Raw genomic sequence first — 16,517 nt, 5'->3', positions numbered from 1 at the left:
CAGACAATTTTATTTCAGTCCTGGATCCACAAAATGATTGCAAAATTGTTTGCATGGAGAGTGATTTAATTTCTAGACAATGAGTATATGCCAACATTTTATCACTGCCAATATTAACCAGTTAATAATTAACAATGTCATTCATGGTGGTGTGAATCATTTTATTATCAGTTGACACCCATGTTGCATGTGTGTATACGTGTTTTCTCTCAGCATTTATAATCACTGACTCCAAGACCATTATCTCTCATCAGTGAGTGTTTCACCAACAACTTAAATTTCACTTTGGAAAGAAACGTCCATTCCATAAATAAAAGAAGCACAGGCGACAAATCTGCAACACACTATTTTATTTCTTTCACATTTTCACAATCAGAGACATCTACTAACACTATCATTGAACTACACTATACACTATCTCGGGTTTTGCTGTTAAGGTGATCATAGGCTTTACCACACATCACGTACTGTGGGTGCTTGACTGGCTGGGTGAGTAGGCAATTTGTGACCCCTTCCACTGTGTATACCATGCCTCTGTGAGGACCAGACTCATGAATTCAAGGTTCAGAGTGATTATGGAACAGTACCACTCATCAGCAGACCCTTTGGCCCACAGGATCTGTGCTGACCATCTCTTTATTTTCAATAATTCCCAAGGACATCCATAAGGATGTTACACATTTTTTCAAGAAGGCTCCCAAGAACATCCTTGAATTTTCTTTGTACCTTGTAGCCTCTTGCCAGCAATGTGGCTCAGTGCAGGGGGGGATTGTCCTGGGACAGAACACTGACATTGTTTCGCTCTTGCTGAAGGGATTTGCTGGGATTGTGTTGATGGTGCCTCTCTAATGCTTTGGGTTAGAATTTGGGTTGGCTGCAAACAAGCAGGGGATATTTGAATGGAGAGAGGTATCTCAAACAAGCATTGGTCAGTGGTACCAAGATCCTTTTGACTGCGATCCGAGAGACCTTGCTGCAGTGGGGTTTGAGTGATAGTGGGATGTCCTCTCAACAGTTAGAGAAAGCTCTTCAATCAACATAGAGTCAAAGATCAATGCGGCACAGATACACGCTGTCTGGCGCAACCGTTCCCTGCGGAACATGGTGCCAACCCAGGTGAGCTCCCAGACGACTGGTGAACAGCTAATCTTGTTCCATTATTCAAGAAGGGATAATCCTGGAAACTTTAGTCTGGAGAGTCTCACATCAGTGGTAGGGAAGTGACTAGAAAGGTTCTTAGGGATGAGTATTTGGAAAGCTAGTGCTAATTACAGGACAGTCAGCATGGCTCTGTGCAGGACAGGCATTATCTTATTAACAATTGAGTTTCTCAAGGAGGTAATGAAGGTAGAGCATTGGTTGTTGTCTCACAGACTTTAGTAAGGTGTGAGACCAAGTCCCTCAGAGGAAGCTCTCTCAGAAGATTGAGAAGCATGGGATCCATGGTGAATTGGCTGTTTGGACTCTCAGTTGTCTTGCTCTTAGAAGACAGGGGCTGGACATCAATGGGATTTTGTCAGGTTTCATGTTCAGATCCAGGCGCAGGAAATCACCCGGAGACTCGGAAAGACAAATAAACAAATAAACTTAATCAAACCATGAATAATACAAGGACACAGAGAACAGAAAACTGCCAGCAAGGATCATCATTGACTGAGAACTGAGGGGATAACATTGCTCCTTTAAATATATCTCAGGGCATGAAACAGTTCATGTCCTGTTAACTTACCCCTAACAATCAGACAGAACAATAAAGCCAAAAAGTCAAACAAGAGAAGTTAATGAGGGCCCATTGACAGGTGAACAAGGCCCCAACTAAATGTAAATTATACAAAGACATTAGAAGAACATCTGAAAAACAAACCCAAAGCTGTAAATTTAACATCTATAAGATCATGGTGAGCGTATATGGAAAACAAAAACAACAATGGCCCAAAGCAAAACAATCATTAAATATCTAATCAAGAAATAAAAACAAAGAAACTGTAAAGAAAATAACCCATAGAAACTACGACTATTGCCCTGAGGTTGTGACAGATTTATTCTGGATGGAGGTCCATGACCAGTGGTATTCTGCAGGGATTCATACTGGGAGCACTGCTGTTTGTATATATAATTGACCTGTATCTGTGTAAAAACGTGAATAGGTAGGTTACCGAATTCACAGAGGGTATGAAGAGTTGTGAAGAGCTGTGATGATATGAAGAGTAGTGTTGTGGATAGCATAGAAGACTGACGAATGATTCAGCAGGATATAGATCAGTTACAGATAGAAGCAGAGCAAAGGCAGATTAAGTTTAACCCAGCCAAATATGAAGTTGTGAAGAAGCCAATTTGCATGCTTTCCTCTATTAATCGAGCAATTGAGTTCAAGAGTCTGGACATTATGTTACAGCTTTATAAAACTCTAGTTTGGTCTCACCAAGAGTATTACATTCATTTCTGATCACCCCATATAAGGAAGGATGTGGAATCTTTGAAGAGGTAGTGCAATGCATTGTCAGCACAGCACTTTATAGCAGTGGTCCCCAACTCTGCCGGGCTGCAAACTGGTGGTTGGGGTCCACTGCTTTATAGTAGCAGCGACCTGGGTTCGATTACTGCTGCCGCCTGTATGTTCTCCCTGCGACTGCGTGGGTTTCCTCCAGTTGCTGCTGCCTTCTCCCACATCCCAAAGCCGTACTGGTTGGTAGGTTAATTGGTCATTGTAAATTGTCCGTGATTAGGCAAGGGTTAAATTGGGTGTTGCTTTGCGGAGCGACTCGAAGGGCTGGGATGGCCCACTCTGCGCTGTACCCCAATAAATAAATCAATCAATCAATAAACAGCCTTTCCAGGATGCCGCCGGGATTAGAAGGCATGTGCAAGACAGAGAGTCTGGACAGACATGGGTTGTTTTTCTCTGGAGGGGCAGAGACTGCTGGAAGACCTGATAGATGTTCGTAAGATTATGAGAGACTGGCGCTATCATTTTTCTAGGGTTGACATGCCTGACAGCAGAGGGTATGCATTTAAAATGAGGGGGTAAGTTCAAAGGGGAGGTGTGGGCCAAGTGTATTTTTTTTCACACAGAGTGGTCACTGCCTGGAGCAATGATGACAGGTGTTCTTAGGTAGACACATGAACGTGCAGGGATAGGACTTTGTGTAGGCAGAGGGAATAGTTTAGTTGGCAATATGATTACTAGATAATTAGTTTGGTAAAACATAGTGCAGTGAACTAATTAAGTAAGTAATCAAATGTCCAGGGCCTGTTCCTGTGCTATATTGTTTTGTGTTCTGTATTCTAATTTCCTGTGTTTGGCCTATGTTGCTCTAACTCCCTCCTCTACAAGTACCTCTCTAAGTTCTTAAAAGACTCTAATGCTTCTGCCTTACCCTCTGGCATTTCACTCAATCTGTTCACTGTGTGATAAAGTTGCCACTCTGGTCACTTTCACCCTAAACCTATCCCCTCCCCCCCAGCCTTGGTCTCCCGACCTTGAGGAAAATTAGACTGGCCAGCTTCTCCCTGTCACTCAGGCCTTCTGAGGGCCAACTCTACTGTCAATGAGAAGGGGGCATGAAGCAGCTAAAAGAAAGCTTTGAAACTAGCAGTGTGTACAAGAACTCAAAAACACCTGCCAGTTTCCCCTCTCTTACCTACTTATCCTGGCTTCTGACCTCTTCTTTCCAGTCCTGAAGAAGGGTCTCTGCCAAAGACATCAGCTGTTTGTTCCCCTCTATAGGTGCTGCTTAACTCACTTTTTGTGTGTAATGAAAACCCATTCCAAAGTCACACACACAAAATATTGGAGGAACTCTGCAGGTCAGACAGCACGTATGGAGTGGAATAAACATTCAATGCTGTGGGCTGAGAACCTTCATCAGGACCAGAAAGGAAGGGCAAAGAAGCCCAAATAAGAAGGTGTGGGGAGGAGGAGAAGTACAAGTTGGCAGTTGAGACCAGTTTAGGGGGAAGGTGGGTGGGTTGGGGTGGGGGAATGAAGTGAGAATCTGGGAGGTGATAGGTGGAAGGGGTAAAGGGTTGTAGAAGGAATCGGATAGGAGAGGAGAGTGGACCATGAGAGAAAGAGAAGGAGGCAGGGCACCAGAGGGAGGTGATAGGCAATTGAGGAGAAAAAAAGTCACTTTAATTCACTTTAATGTCTATTTCCTACCTATTTGTGAGCTTGAAGACCTCATCTTTCACAAGGGCCAAATGTCAGAATTTTCCCTGCAATTCCCACCTTTAGACCCCATCTACTTGGAAACATTGGAAGGAGCATGTCTCATCACTCCTCCTGACTCATTCCTTCACCAGATTATGGATCACCTACATGACTATTGACTTGACCCAACCAACATAACTCTTCTCTGTAAAATCTACATGGGCCTTACTTCAAGCCGATGTAGATGCTTGAAGATCACTTCAAGCAATGAATTCCCGTTATTAGCTCTAGACTAGATTAAAGATTACTTTTCTGCTCGCTCTTGTAGCAAAGTTGTAATGAGGACGGTGCAGTTAGCGTGTCATTTCCTACAACAACAGTACTTTTGTGGAGCACATGACTGAGAGACAGGTTGAGTGGAAATTAAACATGATGCAAAAATACCAATAACTATACAATTAACAATTTTTGCAAGGTATACTGTGGTCTTCCTTCATGTTGTTTGTCCTTAGGCAGAGGGCAGTTCATTCAGAAGTTCTCGTAGTGATGTACAAAGTGAGCCTGGTCCCGTTTGTTGATCTGTTGGCAAGCTTTCTCCACATTTTTGGTCAGTCCGGGTGGCCCACAGCTGAAAACTCCAATTTTACCCACCTGTTAACAAAGTTACAGAGTCAAGTCTTTACCTTTTTCATCTATAGCCTCCCACCTTCTTACTTCACCCCCCTTCCCCCTCACTTGGTCTCACCTATTTAGCTGCCAGCTTGTACTCCTCGATCTTCCCCCCGCCCACCTCCCTGGCACCCCTACCACCTTACTCTGGCTTCTTCCCCCTTCCTTTCCAGTTCAGATGAAGGGTCTTAGCTTGAAAATTTGACTGTTTATTCCTTTCCATAGATGCTGCCTGACTTGCTGAATTCCTCCAGCATTACAAAGTTTGTTGTATAAGACAGTAAGATTTAGGAGCAGAATGAGGCCAGTCAGCCTACATTTTATGCTCTAGTCCCCTTGAAGCTAATGCTAACATTAAATTTGCCTCCCTCACTACCAGGTCAATAAGAAGAGAATCCTGAACAAAAACTACCAAGTCCTTTTGCAATATTTGACGTGATAGCAGGCCCTTTGGCCCATCAACACTATTCTGACCATCAATCATTCACGCAAATTAATTCTCACAGATTTCATACACGCATGTTTCTGTAATATATAGTATATATTATGTTTTGCACTGTGCTGGTACTGCAAAACAACACTTCACGAAAGATATTGGTGATTGTAAACCTAATCCTGATCCTGATTAGTAACATTTCTGATTTTGACATCTGAGAGAAGTCATGCCTGCAGTGTCCACACTCCAGACACCTCAGCACATTGCCTGGTCTGGTGATCCAACCGGAATCCTGCAGGTTCAAGACTGCCATTTCTTGGGGTAAGGTCACTTGCTCCCACAGACTGAGTGTGAAATGTCCCACGGCACAGAATGGCTCTCAGAATTCCAGGTCATTCATCCTTCTCCACTCTCCGGCCAGTCAGAAGAGAATCAACAAGATGAAGGACAACTTCTATCCCACTGCTATTAGACTCCTGAACAGAATTCTAGACAGGAATTTTTGGCTCCCCACACCCCACCGCCCCCCGCCCCCAATCCACTTCGCCTTGGTTGTGGCACATGGTTTACCCGCGCTGCACTTTCTCTGTAATTGGTGCACTCTAATCTGCATTTGGTTTTCTTTAACTACCTTGATGTACCTATCTACCTGGTTTGCATACAGACAAAACATACTCTCTTTATCTCAGCACATGGCAATAATAACCAGTTCTAATTTCAATCTAACCAGAGCTTTTAATCAATGAACCTGAACTCTTATCTGTTGTAGCCCAGTCTACTGCTTATGAGGTCCATGATACCGTCAATGTCCTGCTACCTATACCTCTGAAGAGACCCTGCTTTTTCCCCCAGTGAAAATTGTGGACTCACCTCTGGGTGAACCTCCTGCAGTGAGTTAAAGAAAGGGACAAACTGGGGCCGCCCGAAGTGTGTAATGGAGCGAAGCCCAGTGAAGAGGCTTCGGTTTGACACCTTCTGAAAGTGACGCTCACAGATGTACTGTGGAGGAAGAGAAATACGTCGCAAAGTCATTTCTTGCAAATTGATTACCAAAGCGACCCATAATACCAGAAACCGATACATAGGGACCTGTAATGCCAAAATCTGGCATACAGGGACCTGTAACACCAGGGGCAGGGACACCGGGGTTTGTAACACTAAGGGTTGGTACATGGGGACCTCTGATGCCAGGAGATGACACAGTACGTGATTTCCTTTAACACCAGGAGCTGGGAGATGATGGGCTTGCACAAAAGAACACCAGAGGAAAGTACAAGGAAGGCTGATGTTCCTCTGGTGCCCCACCACTTTACTGAGACACTGCAGCTTCTCCCTTCCACAACGTGGTGGAAAGGAATGCTGTGCAAATGCTGAGATCGTTCTTTGACCCCTAGCGCCAGCAACACTTTCTCAATATTCATCAGTCGGCAGGTGGCACAAGAAAAGAAACAAATAGAAACTCACCAGCATGGTGGTCCTGAGGTCAAACTTTTCGGCCAGCTGTGTAATGTAGATATGGACGGACACAAGATCGTTCTTATCATTCTCCTCCACCTCGTGAATGATGTCTGCCATCCACTCAAACTGCCGCTGAGTCCGTGTCACCCAGATAAAGTACACCTGGTGAGGGAGGGATTGGCACATTTCATCACATGGACAAGGGGAATTGCAGAAGCAAGCATCCTCACCAAAGAGAAGTGAGCTCACTGCCAGGGGGTGGTTGAGTGAATCCTACAGATATGTTCTAGGGGAAGCCGAACCACTATACAAAGGAGAAAGTTTGTCTTTTATTGATGGGAGGCCCCTGGAGAAGTCGATGGCTTACTGTCAAATGTCTATGAATCTGAGTCTGCTGGAGGTTGGAGGCTGAAGACGGCCTGTGCTGGGGTCAGAGGTCTGTGTATGTGCTGGGTGAGTGGGTGGGAGGGAGGAATGGAGATTCTTGTCTTGTTGTTTTGTCGCTTGTTCTGTCTATGCTGTTCTGCCAAGCATGGCCACGCTAGGTTGATGTTGGAATGTGTGGAGCCACTTCTGGGCTGCCCTCAGGGCAGGCTTAAATGTGTTGGTTGTTAATGCATATAAGGTATTTTACTCTGTGTTTTGAAGTACACGTGATTAATAGATCTGAATCTTGAATCTTAATAGAGTCAGAGTCATGGAACAATACGGTACTGAAACAGGCTATTCTAAGCATCTGCCCTGCACCCTCCAAGTACCTACCCAAATCCCTCTTGAATGTTGCAATCATACCCACTTCAATCTGCATCTCATTCCAGGTACTTCACATAAAGCAGTTTCCTGTCAGATCTCTTTCAAATTGGTCCCTTCTTCTCTTGGATCTGTATCCAGCTGTACTGGACCTGCTTAAAAGGGCTGGAGGCAACAAGGTTTTCTCCAGGGGAAATCTTGCCTAACAAACTTGCTGGAATTCTTTGAGGAAATAACAACTAGGATAGATAAAGGAGAGTCAGTGGATGTTGTTTAATTGGATTTTCAGAAGGGAATCATTGCCACATATGGCTGAGAAGGCAAAGTCGTTTATATTTCAAGTGGATGTTAATAGGTTCTTGATTAGTAAGGGCATCAAAGGTTACGGGGAGAAGGCAGCGGAATGGGATTGAGATGGATAAGTCAGCCATGATATTGTGGCATAGCAGATTTAATGGCCTCTTTCTGCTCCCAGGTCTTATGGAAGCAGATTCGGTAAAGGAATGCGGACCAATGACTGAAAGTTTTATCAAAACTGCAGGACTCTAGGAAAACAGAAGGAACATACAATGGGATGGGAGTAATTGTTTCCTTGTTGAATATCAGCTATAAATTGTGTCTGGATTTCTGTCTCACAAGTAAAATCTCTTACATATTTCAGGAGAAAAATGTTATAACTGAACTGCAATCAATTAACCTACCCGGTACATATTTGGATTGTGGGAGGAAACCAGAGGACCCAGAGAAAACCCACGTATTCCATGGGGAGGACGTACAGAGACTCCTTACAAGATGGCACCAGAATTGAACACCCAACTCTGGAATGCTCCGAGCTGTAGTAGTGTCGCTTAAGATCAGGGTTCAAGTCCCACAGCAGTCTATATGGAGTTTGTACATTCTCTCTCTGACCTCGTGGGGTTTCTCCATGTGCTTCAGTTTCCTCCCAAATTCCAAAGATGTACAGGTTAGCATGAGTGAATTCTGGGCAAGCTATGTGGATACCAGAAGTGTAGCAGCACTTCCCAGCACAATAATTGCTGAGTTGATGCAACTAATGCCTGACCTAATAAATAATAAAGCAAATTAGAGAATTAGCTAATAACAGAATAGTTTTATTTGTCATGTGTACATCAGAGCTGTACATTTACCTTCTTGCAGACAATCTTGTTAAAGATTGATGACTTGAAGACGAGGTCTTTGAGAATTGATGAAAATGGTGTTACACCAATACCGCCTCCAACCAGGACTGACACCTCATATTGGTTCCACTCCTGGTGTCCTTCTCCAAAAGGCCCATCCAGATAAATCTGTGGGAGAAAAGGCAAGGTCAGGTTTTCTGTGAGTCATTTTGCTTTTATTTATTTTCCTTATAGGTGTTTGAAGGAGAAATAATTTCAACCAGTGGCAATGATTCAATTGCAGTTATCAAAAATAATGTGTACTCAGTGGCCTGTACACCTGCTCGTTAACAGAGATATCTCATCAGCCAATCACACAACTCAATGCATAAAACCATGCAGACATGGTTGAGGGTTTCAGTTGTTGTTCAGACCGAACATAAGATATGAATGGGGAGGAAATGTGATGTGACGGATGGTTGGTGCCAGAAGGAGCGGTTTGAGTATCTCAGAAACTGCTGTTTTCCTGGGATTTCCATACATAGTCTCTAGAGATTTCACAGAACGGTGAAAAAGCATAAAGACATTCAGTCAGCGGCAGTTTGTGGGAGAAAATGCCCGTTGATGAGCGATGAAAAAACCTGTAGATGCTGGATACCATCTTATATTCTGTCTGGGTTGCCTCCAAACTGATGGCATGAACATCGCCTTCTCAAACTTCTGGTATTGCCCCACTCCTTCACCATTTCCTAATGCTGTGTCCTTCTCGCATCTCATCTCCTTACCTGTCCATCACCTCTCTCTGGTGCTCCTCCTCCTTCCCTTTCTTCCATAGTCTTCTGCCCTCTCCTATCAGATTCCCCCTCATCTCTTTCACCTCTCACCTACCACCTTGTACTTCTTCCTCCCCTCCCACCGCACCTTTTCTCACACTGACTTCTGCTCTTTCTTTCCAGTCCTGATGAAGGGTCACGGCCCGAAACATCGAGTATTTACCCTTTTCCATAGATGCTGCCTGGCCTGCTGAGTTTCTCCAGCATTTTGCATGTGTTGCTTTGTTAATGAGGAAGGTCAGAGGAGAATGGCCAGGCACGTTCAAGCTGACAGGAAGGCGACAGTAGCTCAAATAACTACACATTACAACAGTAACGTGCAGGAGAGCATCTCTGAATGCACATCACATCGAGCCTTGAAATGGATGGGCAACAACAGCAGAAGTCCATGAGCATAACCTCAGTGGCCACTCTGTTAGGTACCTCAAAATGCACCTAATAAAGTGGACATTGAGTGTATATACTAATACAAAGGGAAGGATTTTAAGGTGATTGAAGGAAATTGTGGGGGGGGGGGAGGGGTATCAGAGGTAAATTCTTTACACAGAATGGTGGGTGTGTGGAAAGTGCTACCAGAGGTGCATTAGAACATTTAAGGAACTTGGGTAGGCCCATGGATAATAGAAAGATGGAGAGCTACATAGGAGGGGTTAGGTTGATTTTAGAGTAGGTTAAAAGGTTGGCATAATATCATGGGCTGAAGGGCCTGTACTGTGCTGTGGTGTTCTATGTACTATGGTTAAAAGGGCACTTGAAGGCAACAAAACTGCAGGGAGTTGGCAAAAGAGCCATGGACTGGGACTGAATGGCTTTGCTCATACAAGTAGCAGGCACCACTCAATGTGTAATACGCCTACATAACTGCATCATAATTTTGGGCAATGGGCCAGAGAGCAGCTGCAGTCTGCAACTTACTGAGCTCAGGGACAGTATGCACCATTTCTGGCCCCTCCACTTTCTACCAGTCATGGATGACACACTTGGTGCATTCCCATTTGTTCAAATAGAGCTGCCAAACTTCATTCAAAAGGTCAGTGAAGGGTACTTTTTTTCAAACTTTAAATTTATATTTGCATCTAATTAGTTTGCACATTAATCTAGCCCCTCCACTTTATACCAGTCATGGGTGAAGTACTTAGTGTAGTCCCATTTACTTAAACAGAGCTGCCAAACTTAATTCAAAAGTTAAGTGATTTTTTTTCTAAATTTTAATTTTACAATATTTGTAATCTAATTAACTTACATGTCTGATTGTGTTAAGAGGATATGACTTTTAAAACAAGAAAACATATTTTTAATGTATTTATTTAAATAAACTGCAAGACATTGAGTTCCTGGCACCAATCCCTGTGGCACACTGTTGAAGTTTGCCAGTCCCAGTGAAAAGTCTTCCCAAAATGTCGACCATTTCCTCTTTTCCATAGATGCTGCCTGGCCTGCCAAGCTCCTCCAGCAATAAAATAAGACATCTAAAGGTATTGTATGAAATACAAGCTGATGGCTTAAGAAATAAAACGTGTTTCTTGTGTGTTCCTTTGACGCTCTGTTGTTGCCGTCTTTCCAATTCCAGTATCTTACCTCCTAAGCCATCAATTTATATTTCTTGCAATAAACTTTAATAGCTTGTTTTATTAGACACCTGTTGGGAACCTTAAGTCTACACCACACCCCCCCTTTGTCTATGGCACATATAACTTCTACAAAGCACAATAAATTTGACAAACCTGATTCCTCTTTTGGAAAACCACATAGTCTTTTAATTTATCTACATAAGTACCCTGTATAAAGTCTTAGTGATACTGAGAATTGAAGAATATGGTTATGGCCCAGAAAATCGACTGTTTATTCCCCTCTGTAGATGCTACCTGGCTGCCAAGTTCTTCCAGCATTTTCGTATGTGTTACCCTGGATTTCCAGTAACTGCAGGATCTCCAGTGCCGATTACATTGCGTTGTTAATCATGAACAATGATTATGGTGCAAGATCTGTGAAACTAGCAGGAGCCAACACTAGTAGTGGTGGAGTAAACTACATTTAAAAAATGTCTTTTAAACACCTGTTAAAACAAACTGCATGTAATGATAAGATAACTGTTATGATAAGATAACAATCATAGTTTTTACTCATTTGCAGGATGTGGGGATCCCAACAGTTATTATCTGTCACAGAGGCAAAAAAGACCACAGATGCTGGAATCAGAAGCAATAAACAAAATGCAGGAGGAGCTCAGTGGGTCAGCCCGCATCTGTGGAGGGATATGGACAGTTAACGTTTCCGTTCGAGGCCCTTCATCTGGATTGAAAGATAGAGGGGAGACAGCCAGAACAAAGAGGTGATGGGAAGGTGTGCAAGAGCTGGCAGGTGATAGGTGGATCCCAGTGAGAAAGGGATAGGGCTGATGGAGCAGAGACAAGTGGCAATAGTGAGAGAGGCTGGGAGGTGATCGGTGGAGGTAATAAAGGGGCTGCAGATGATTGAGTCTGATAGGAGTGGAAGATGGAGCATGGAACCAAATGAGTGAGGTAGGGAGGCCAGTTGGGAATGGTGAAGGAGGAGATCAAGTGGGGAGGGTGTTTGGGTGATGGACAGATGGAGTGGATGGAGAACAGAAAAGAAATGTTCATGGGGGCAGTGTGTAAGAAGAAATAGGTCAATCAGGAGGAGAGGGTGGGGTGCAGGTTACCTGAAACTGGAGAGTTCAGTGTTGGGTTGCAGACCACCTGCATGCAATATGAGGTGTTGTCCCTCTAAATTTGTACTTAACCTCCCCCTGGCAGTGCAGGGGGCTGAAAGCAGACAGGTTGGTGTGAGAACAGGAAGGGGAGATAAATTAGCTGGAAACTGAGAGCTCATGATAGTCATGGTGGATGAAGTACAGATGCTCAGTAAATTGTTACTTTAATGTAGTTAGCCTTAAACCCAGAGGCTTACTAAGTCATTTTAGAATACAAGGTGTAGGATTATATATGAACCACAGGAGGCTGAAGATTTCCTTCCCTAATGAACAGCTCCTCCAAGAGGACCATAGCCTTGTTCTGGTTTAAAAGCCTGCGTCCCTCAGTGACCCAGGGAGCCATATTGGCTGGAGTCCAGACATTTTGCTTTGTCTCTTGATAGGGTCACTCAGGTCAAAGGGTAGAGTCCAGACTAAGAGTGGTCCACCCATCCTCCAGGTTCGGAGGTTCAGCTCAGGTTCACAACCTTTAACTGTTCCAGAAACAGCAATGAAGAATCCTCCTACATGGCCAAGGAGAGACAGAGATGGAGGGCCTTCATTGCTGCCCTAAATGCCAGTGACATAATAGGCAGCAAGAAAGAACAGCTAGGATTTACTGCAATGACGTGGAAAGCTCACAGACGCCTTTGTTGATTTTCATTTGTTCTATACAATTTAATTTTCACCGTTGTCATGACAGTTTTGGAGCCTATCCACCCCGTCAGTGTACATCCAGCTTGGGCTCCGATACCATTACCTTTGGGTTGCCGCCGAACTTCTCCACATTCTCTGGCGAGTAGGTTTCTCGTAATTTTGTCGTCCACGGTCCCACTGCCCTGATGTGGAGACTGAGGGTGTCCTCATTTGGTGCAGAGGTCAAGGTGAAGGGGTGGTACTCATCTGTCCCCAGTGACAGGCATGCAATGCGTACCCATTGGCCGGACTTGTAATCAAAGTCCTGAGGGCGCTTGAATTCGAGATGAGTCACGCCTACAACCCAAGCAAAAAAAAACAGGGAAAGTTGAATGCCAGTCACATTTGAGATCTTGGATATTTTCTATGTTATAACCATTGTTGTTAGCTGCTAGTGCTTTGTGTCATCCTGGGATCTATGAAAGTGTTCTGTACTTACAACATCTTCTTTCTTTGATTCCTGGTGCTGTTGGCTCTTTATTATTGATCTTCACGGGGATAGAGGTGTTCGCTAAATATCTTATACTGAAGTCAGTCAATATTCAACTTGTATCAGTGATATAACAATACATTGAAAGTTACCATGTGATATGCACAGAAAGATATGCAAGCAAAATGTCTGCCTTCGCCCAACATGTGATAGCTTTTTCAGCTTTACTGGCTAGGAGAGCTATTTTGCTACACTGGAAAGATTCTACTGTTTTTATTGGCTCTCCTCCATTATGTCATGTCTAAGCTTGGAGAAAATTAGAAGCCAGACATTTGATACATCCTTTAATTTTGAACAAGTCTGGCGACCCTTTATTCAATATTTTCACATGATTTAATTAATTTTTATTTTTTTTTTATTCTCTTTGGGGAAAATCCTTGTCCATGAAGGTTCGGAGATGACTGGAAGGATGTTTTTTTTCTCTCTTTTTTTAAAAATGTTATCCTCAATTGGACTGCCCAATCTTTCTTTTTTTCTTTCTCTTTTTTTTGTTTGTTTAGTTAGTGGGTTTTTTTTCCCTTTATCAATAAAATTTCCTCGCTTTTTTTTATGATTGCTATGAGGAGTTGTTTTTTTGACCATTGTATATATAACAGCATAATATTTTACCTATTTGATTTTGGCATTATATACTTTGTTTTTATTATTGCTGTTTATATGTCTTCTATATTATCTGTTTGCCAAACTCCTCCTCTGATCTATATATTCTTTATTTGAAAATCAATAAAAAGATTGAAAAATGAAATGAAAATTATATGCACAGAGTACGGAAATCTACACATGCACACGCACCCACAAGCGCACACATATGTACACATACACAATATATGTAAAGAAAGCTGCACTAATTTTTAAATTTATCTCTCAGTCCATCGTAAGTAAAATAAATTATGTTAAATTATGCCTGTGACACTGAACCATATATACATTGTATTACTCTTCATTCCATATCTAGGCATATATGTTATGCAAGACCATATACTGTATGCCACATAGTACCTTGTAAATGAAGTGTATGTGACATACAATGACATAAGCATATACAACAGTTCATCACTGTGCAACAGGTAAACACACATCTTAGTACAATAGTCTCTGCTTTATTATTTTGTACATTGTTATTGCACTATTTTTGTGTGTATTATTATACTGTATTTATTATTAGTTAAACACACTGCTAAGTGTCTTTTTAAATGTTCCTGCTGTAATGAAAGTATTTCCCACTCGGGATCAATAAAGTATTATTATAAGTAATATGCAGTACTAACACACCGTGACAGTTTATACACTGCACATTAACAATGTATAGTATATTCATGCTAATATTTCTACACTGTATTGTGCTGTATATGTTGTGGAGATGCATATATAGTGTATGGTTTGGGTTGTTTTGGGGTTGGATTGCATTAGGTTTGGATTGGCCCTGGTTGGGTTAATTTTCGAATGGCTGTGGCTGATCTGGGTTAAGTTTGAATGGACCTCAAGATCCTGAGATTCAAACAAGTAGATTATCCACTGGGTTTTTAAACTCCTTGAAGTTTGATAGTGAATCAGTTTTGGAGAAATTTGTCCTTAAGCAGTCTGGAATAGAGAAGGAGTTTCAGATGAACAAGTGTGACTTAGTTCTGGGGAAAGGAGGGGTCACATCAGATCTGACCAAGTAAGGACATGGAAATATAGAAGGCAAGGTGCTGTCCCTCTGGGTTTTCCTCAAGGTTATCAGTGAAGCATCTGGTGGAGCAATGAATAGAAACATCAAGGTGACGTATGAAGCTGGATAAAGAATCAACAACCTGGTCTTAACACTTCTGATTGGGACAGAAATTTCAAGGACTTATGGGATTGTTACAGCAGGGAAAGAGGCCAGTCAGCACATCTCTGAGAAGAGCAAACACCTCAGTCCCATTGCCTCTTCCCTCACCTCCCTTCCCTATACACCCACAAATTATCCTCTCCCAAGAGCTGATCTTCTTCCCTTTTGCTTTCCACCATCCTTACAGATAGGAAGTTCTGACACGTAACTACTCCGGAGAAGAAAAATTTCCTCACCTTTCCCTTGTACCTCCTGTGTCCCACTATATTCAAGCCTTGTGTAAAGAGTCCTGACGTGACCCCCAAACATTCTGCAAGTTTAGGGAGGACTGTTCTCTATTCCTCCTTCACAGACATAGGTGGGACTGGCAGAGCCAACAAACCTTGTCATCCCTGATTGGAGCCCCCCCAAAGCTGAGTCGCTTGCAGAGTGATTTCAGTGGACGGTTATGAGAAGACCACACTCATGTAAGAGGCCTCACCTACAGTCCAGAGAAAGACAGAATGGCAGAGTTCCATCCCTGAAAGACATCAGTGAACTGGGGGAGTTTTCAATATCAAATTGCTGATTTGTGGTTATCCTCATTAGCACCAACGGTTTATACCAGATTTTGGGAGTAGGCAATTTAAATGGTTCAGCATGGACTAGATGGGCTGAATGGTTTGTACCTTTCCATGACTCTATTTATCTTAAATTTAAATTCTCCAGCTACTGTACTGGGATTTGAACTCGTGTTTCTGGAGAAAATAGTCACAGCACCTGAATGCTAGTCAAGTAACTTGAGCACTGCCCAACTTGCTTTTCCCCCACCTGCCTTTAAATTTTTTTGAACAAAATCAGTTCACACCCTTAGAGTTTCTACATTCTGACCAGTGACCAATCGGACATCAGAAATTTGAGAGGAAGGGATTTCGCTCAGGTCTATTAACTGAGTAGAAAAGGGAGTGGCAGATCACAGCAGCTTAACTAGGCTTTGACCGGCAACCATTTGCTGGTTGGGATTCATTAGCAAAAGCAAATTAAAGGGAGTCAAGGGCAAGCACAGCAGCCATCATCACAGTGGCTGTCGTCCAAGTGGACAGAGTCAGAGCGGTGATCGTGAGGCTTCAGCTCTTCGAGGCTTCAGCGAAGAGAGGCTTCAGTCAGAGAAAGCAAAGTAAGAAAAGCTCTAAGTAAAGTTTTTTTTTCCTTTCCCTTCTTTATATCTGCTCAGCTAGGACAGTAGAGATGCGAGGCAGGATAGTTGAATGCTCCCCTTGCGGGATGTGGAAACCCAGGGAGACCTCCAGTGTCCCTGATGACTACAACTGCGAGAAATGCATCCAGATGCAGCTTCCAACTCTCTGTGTTAAGGAGTCGGAGCTGGAACTGGATGAACTCCGGATCATTTG

The 16,517-nt window shown here is 43.0% G+C and overlaps 1 protein-coding gene across 1 annotated transcript in view; it reads right to left on the bottom strand.

Annotated features, from left to right (window-relative positions):
- Positions 1–340: 340 nt before the first annotated feature.
- Positions 341–16,517, bottom strand: part of LOC132379077 (dual oxidase 1-like) — a 122,374-nt gene continuing 106,197 nt past the window's right edge. The window contains exons 30-34 of the mRNA XM_059946616.1: positions 12,888–13,120; positions 8,612–8,770; positions 6,720–6,875; positions 6,126–6,254; positions 341–4,801 (exon numbers count right to left, since the gene is read on the bottom strand). Of these exons, the coding sequence (XP_059802599.1) occupies positions 4,679–4,801; positions 6,126–6,254; positions 6,720–6,875; positions 8,612–8,770; positions 12,888–13,120 (800 nt within the window). The 3' untranslated portion in view covers positions 341–4,678. The remainder of the gene's footprint in view (positions 4,802–6,125; positions 6,255–6,719; positions 6,876–8,611; positions 8,771–12,887; positions 13,121–16,517) is intronic.

This window comes from Hypanus sabinus, chromosome 21, assembly GCF_030144855.1.
Source record: "Hypanus sabinus isolate sHypSab1 chromosome 21, sHypSab1.hap1, whole genome shotgun sequence".
NCBI classification, from domain to species: domain Eukaryota; kingdom Metazoa; phylum Chordata; class Chondrichthyes; order Myliobatiformes; family Dasyatidae; genus Hypanus; species Hypanus sabinus.
The sequence above is the reverse complement of the archived record's forward strand: the minus strand, read 5'-3'. Positions and strand labels throughout refer to the sequence as shown.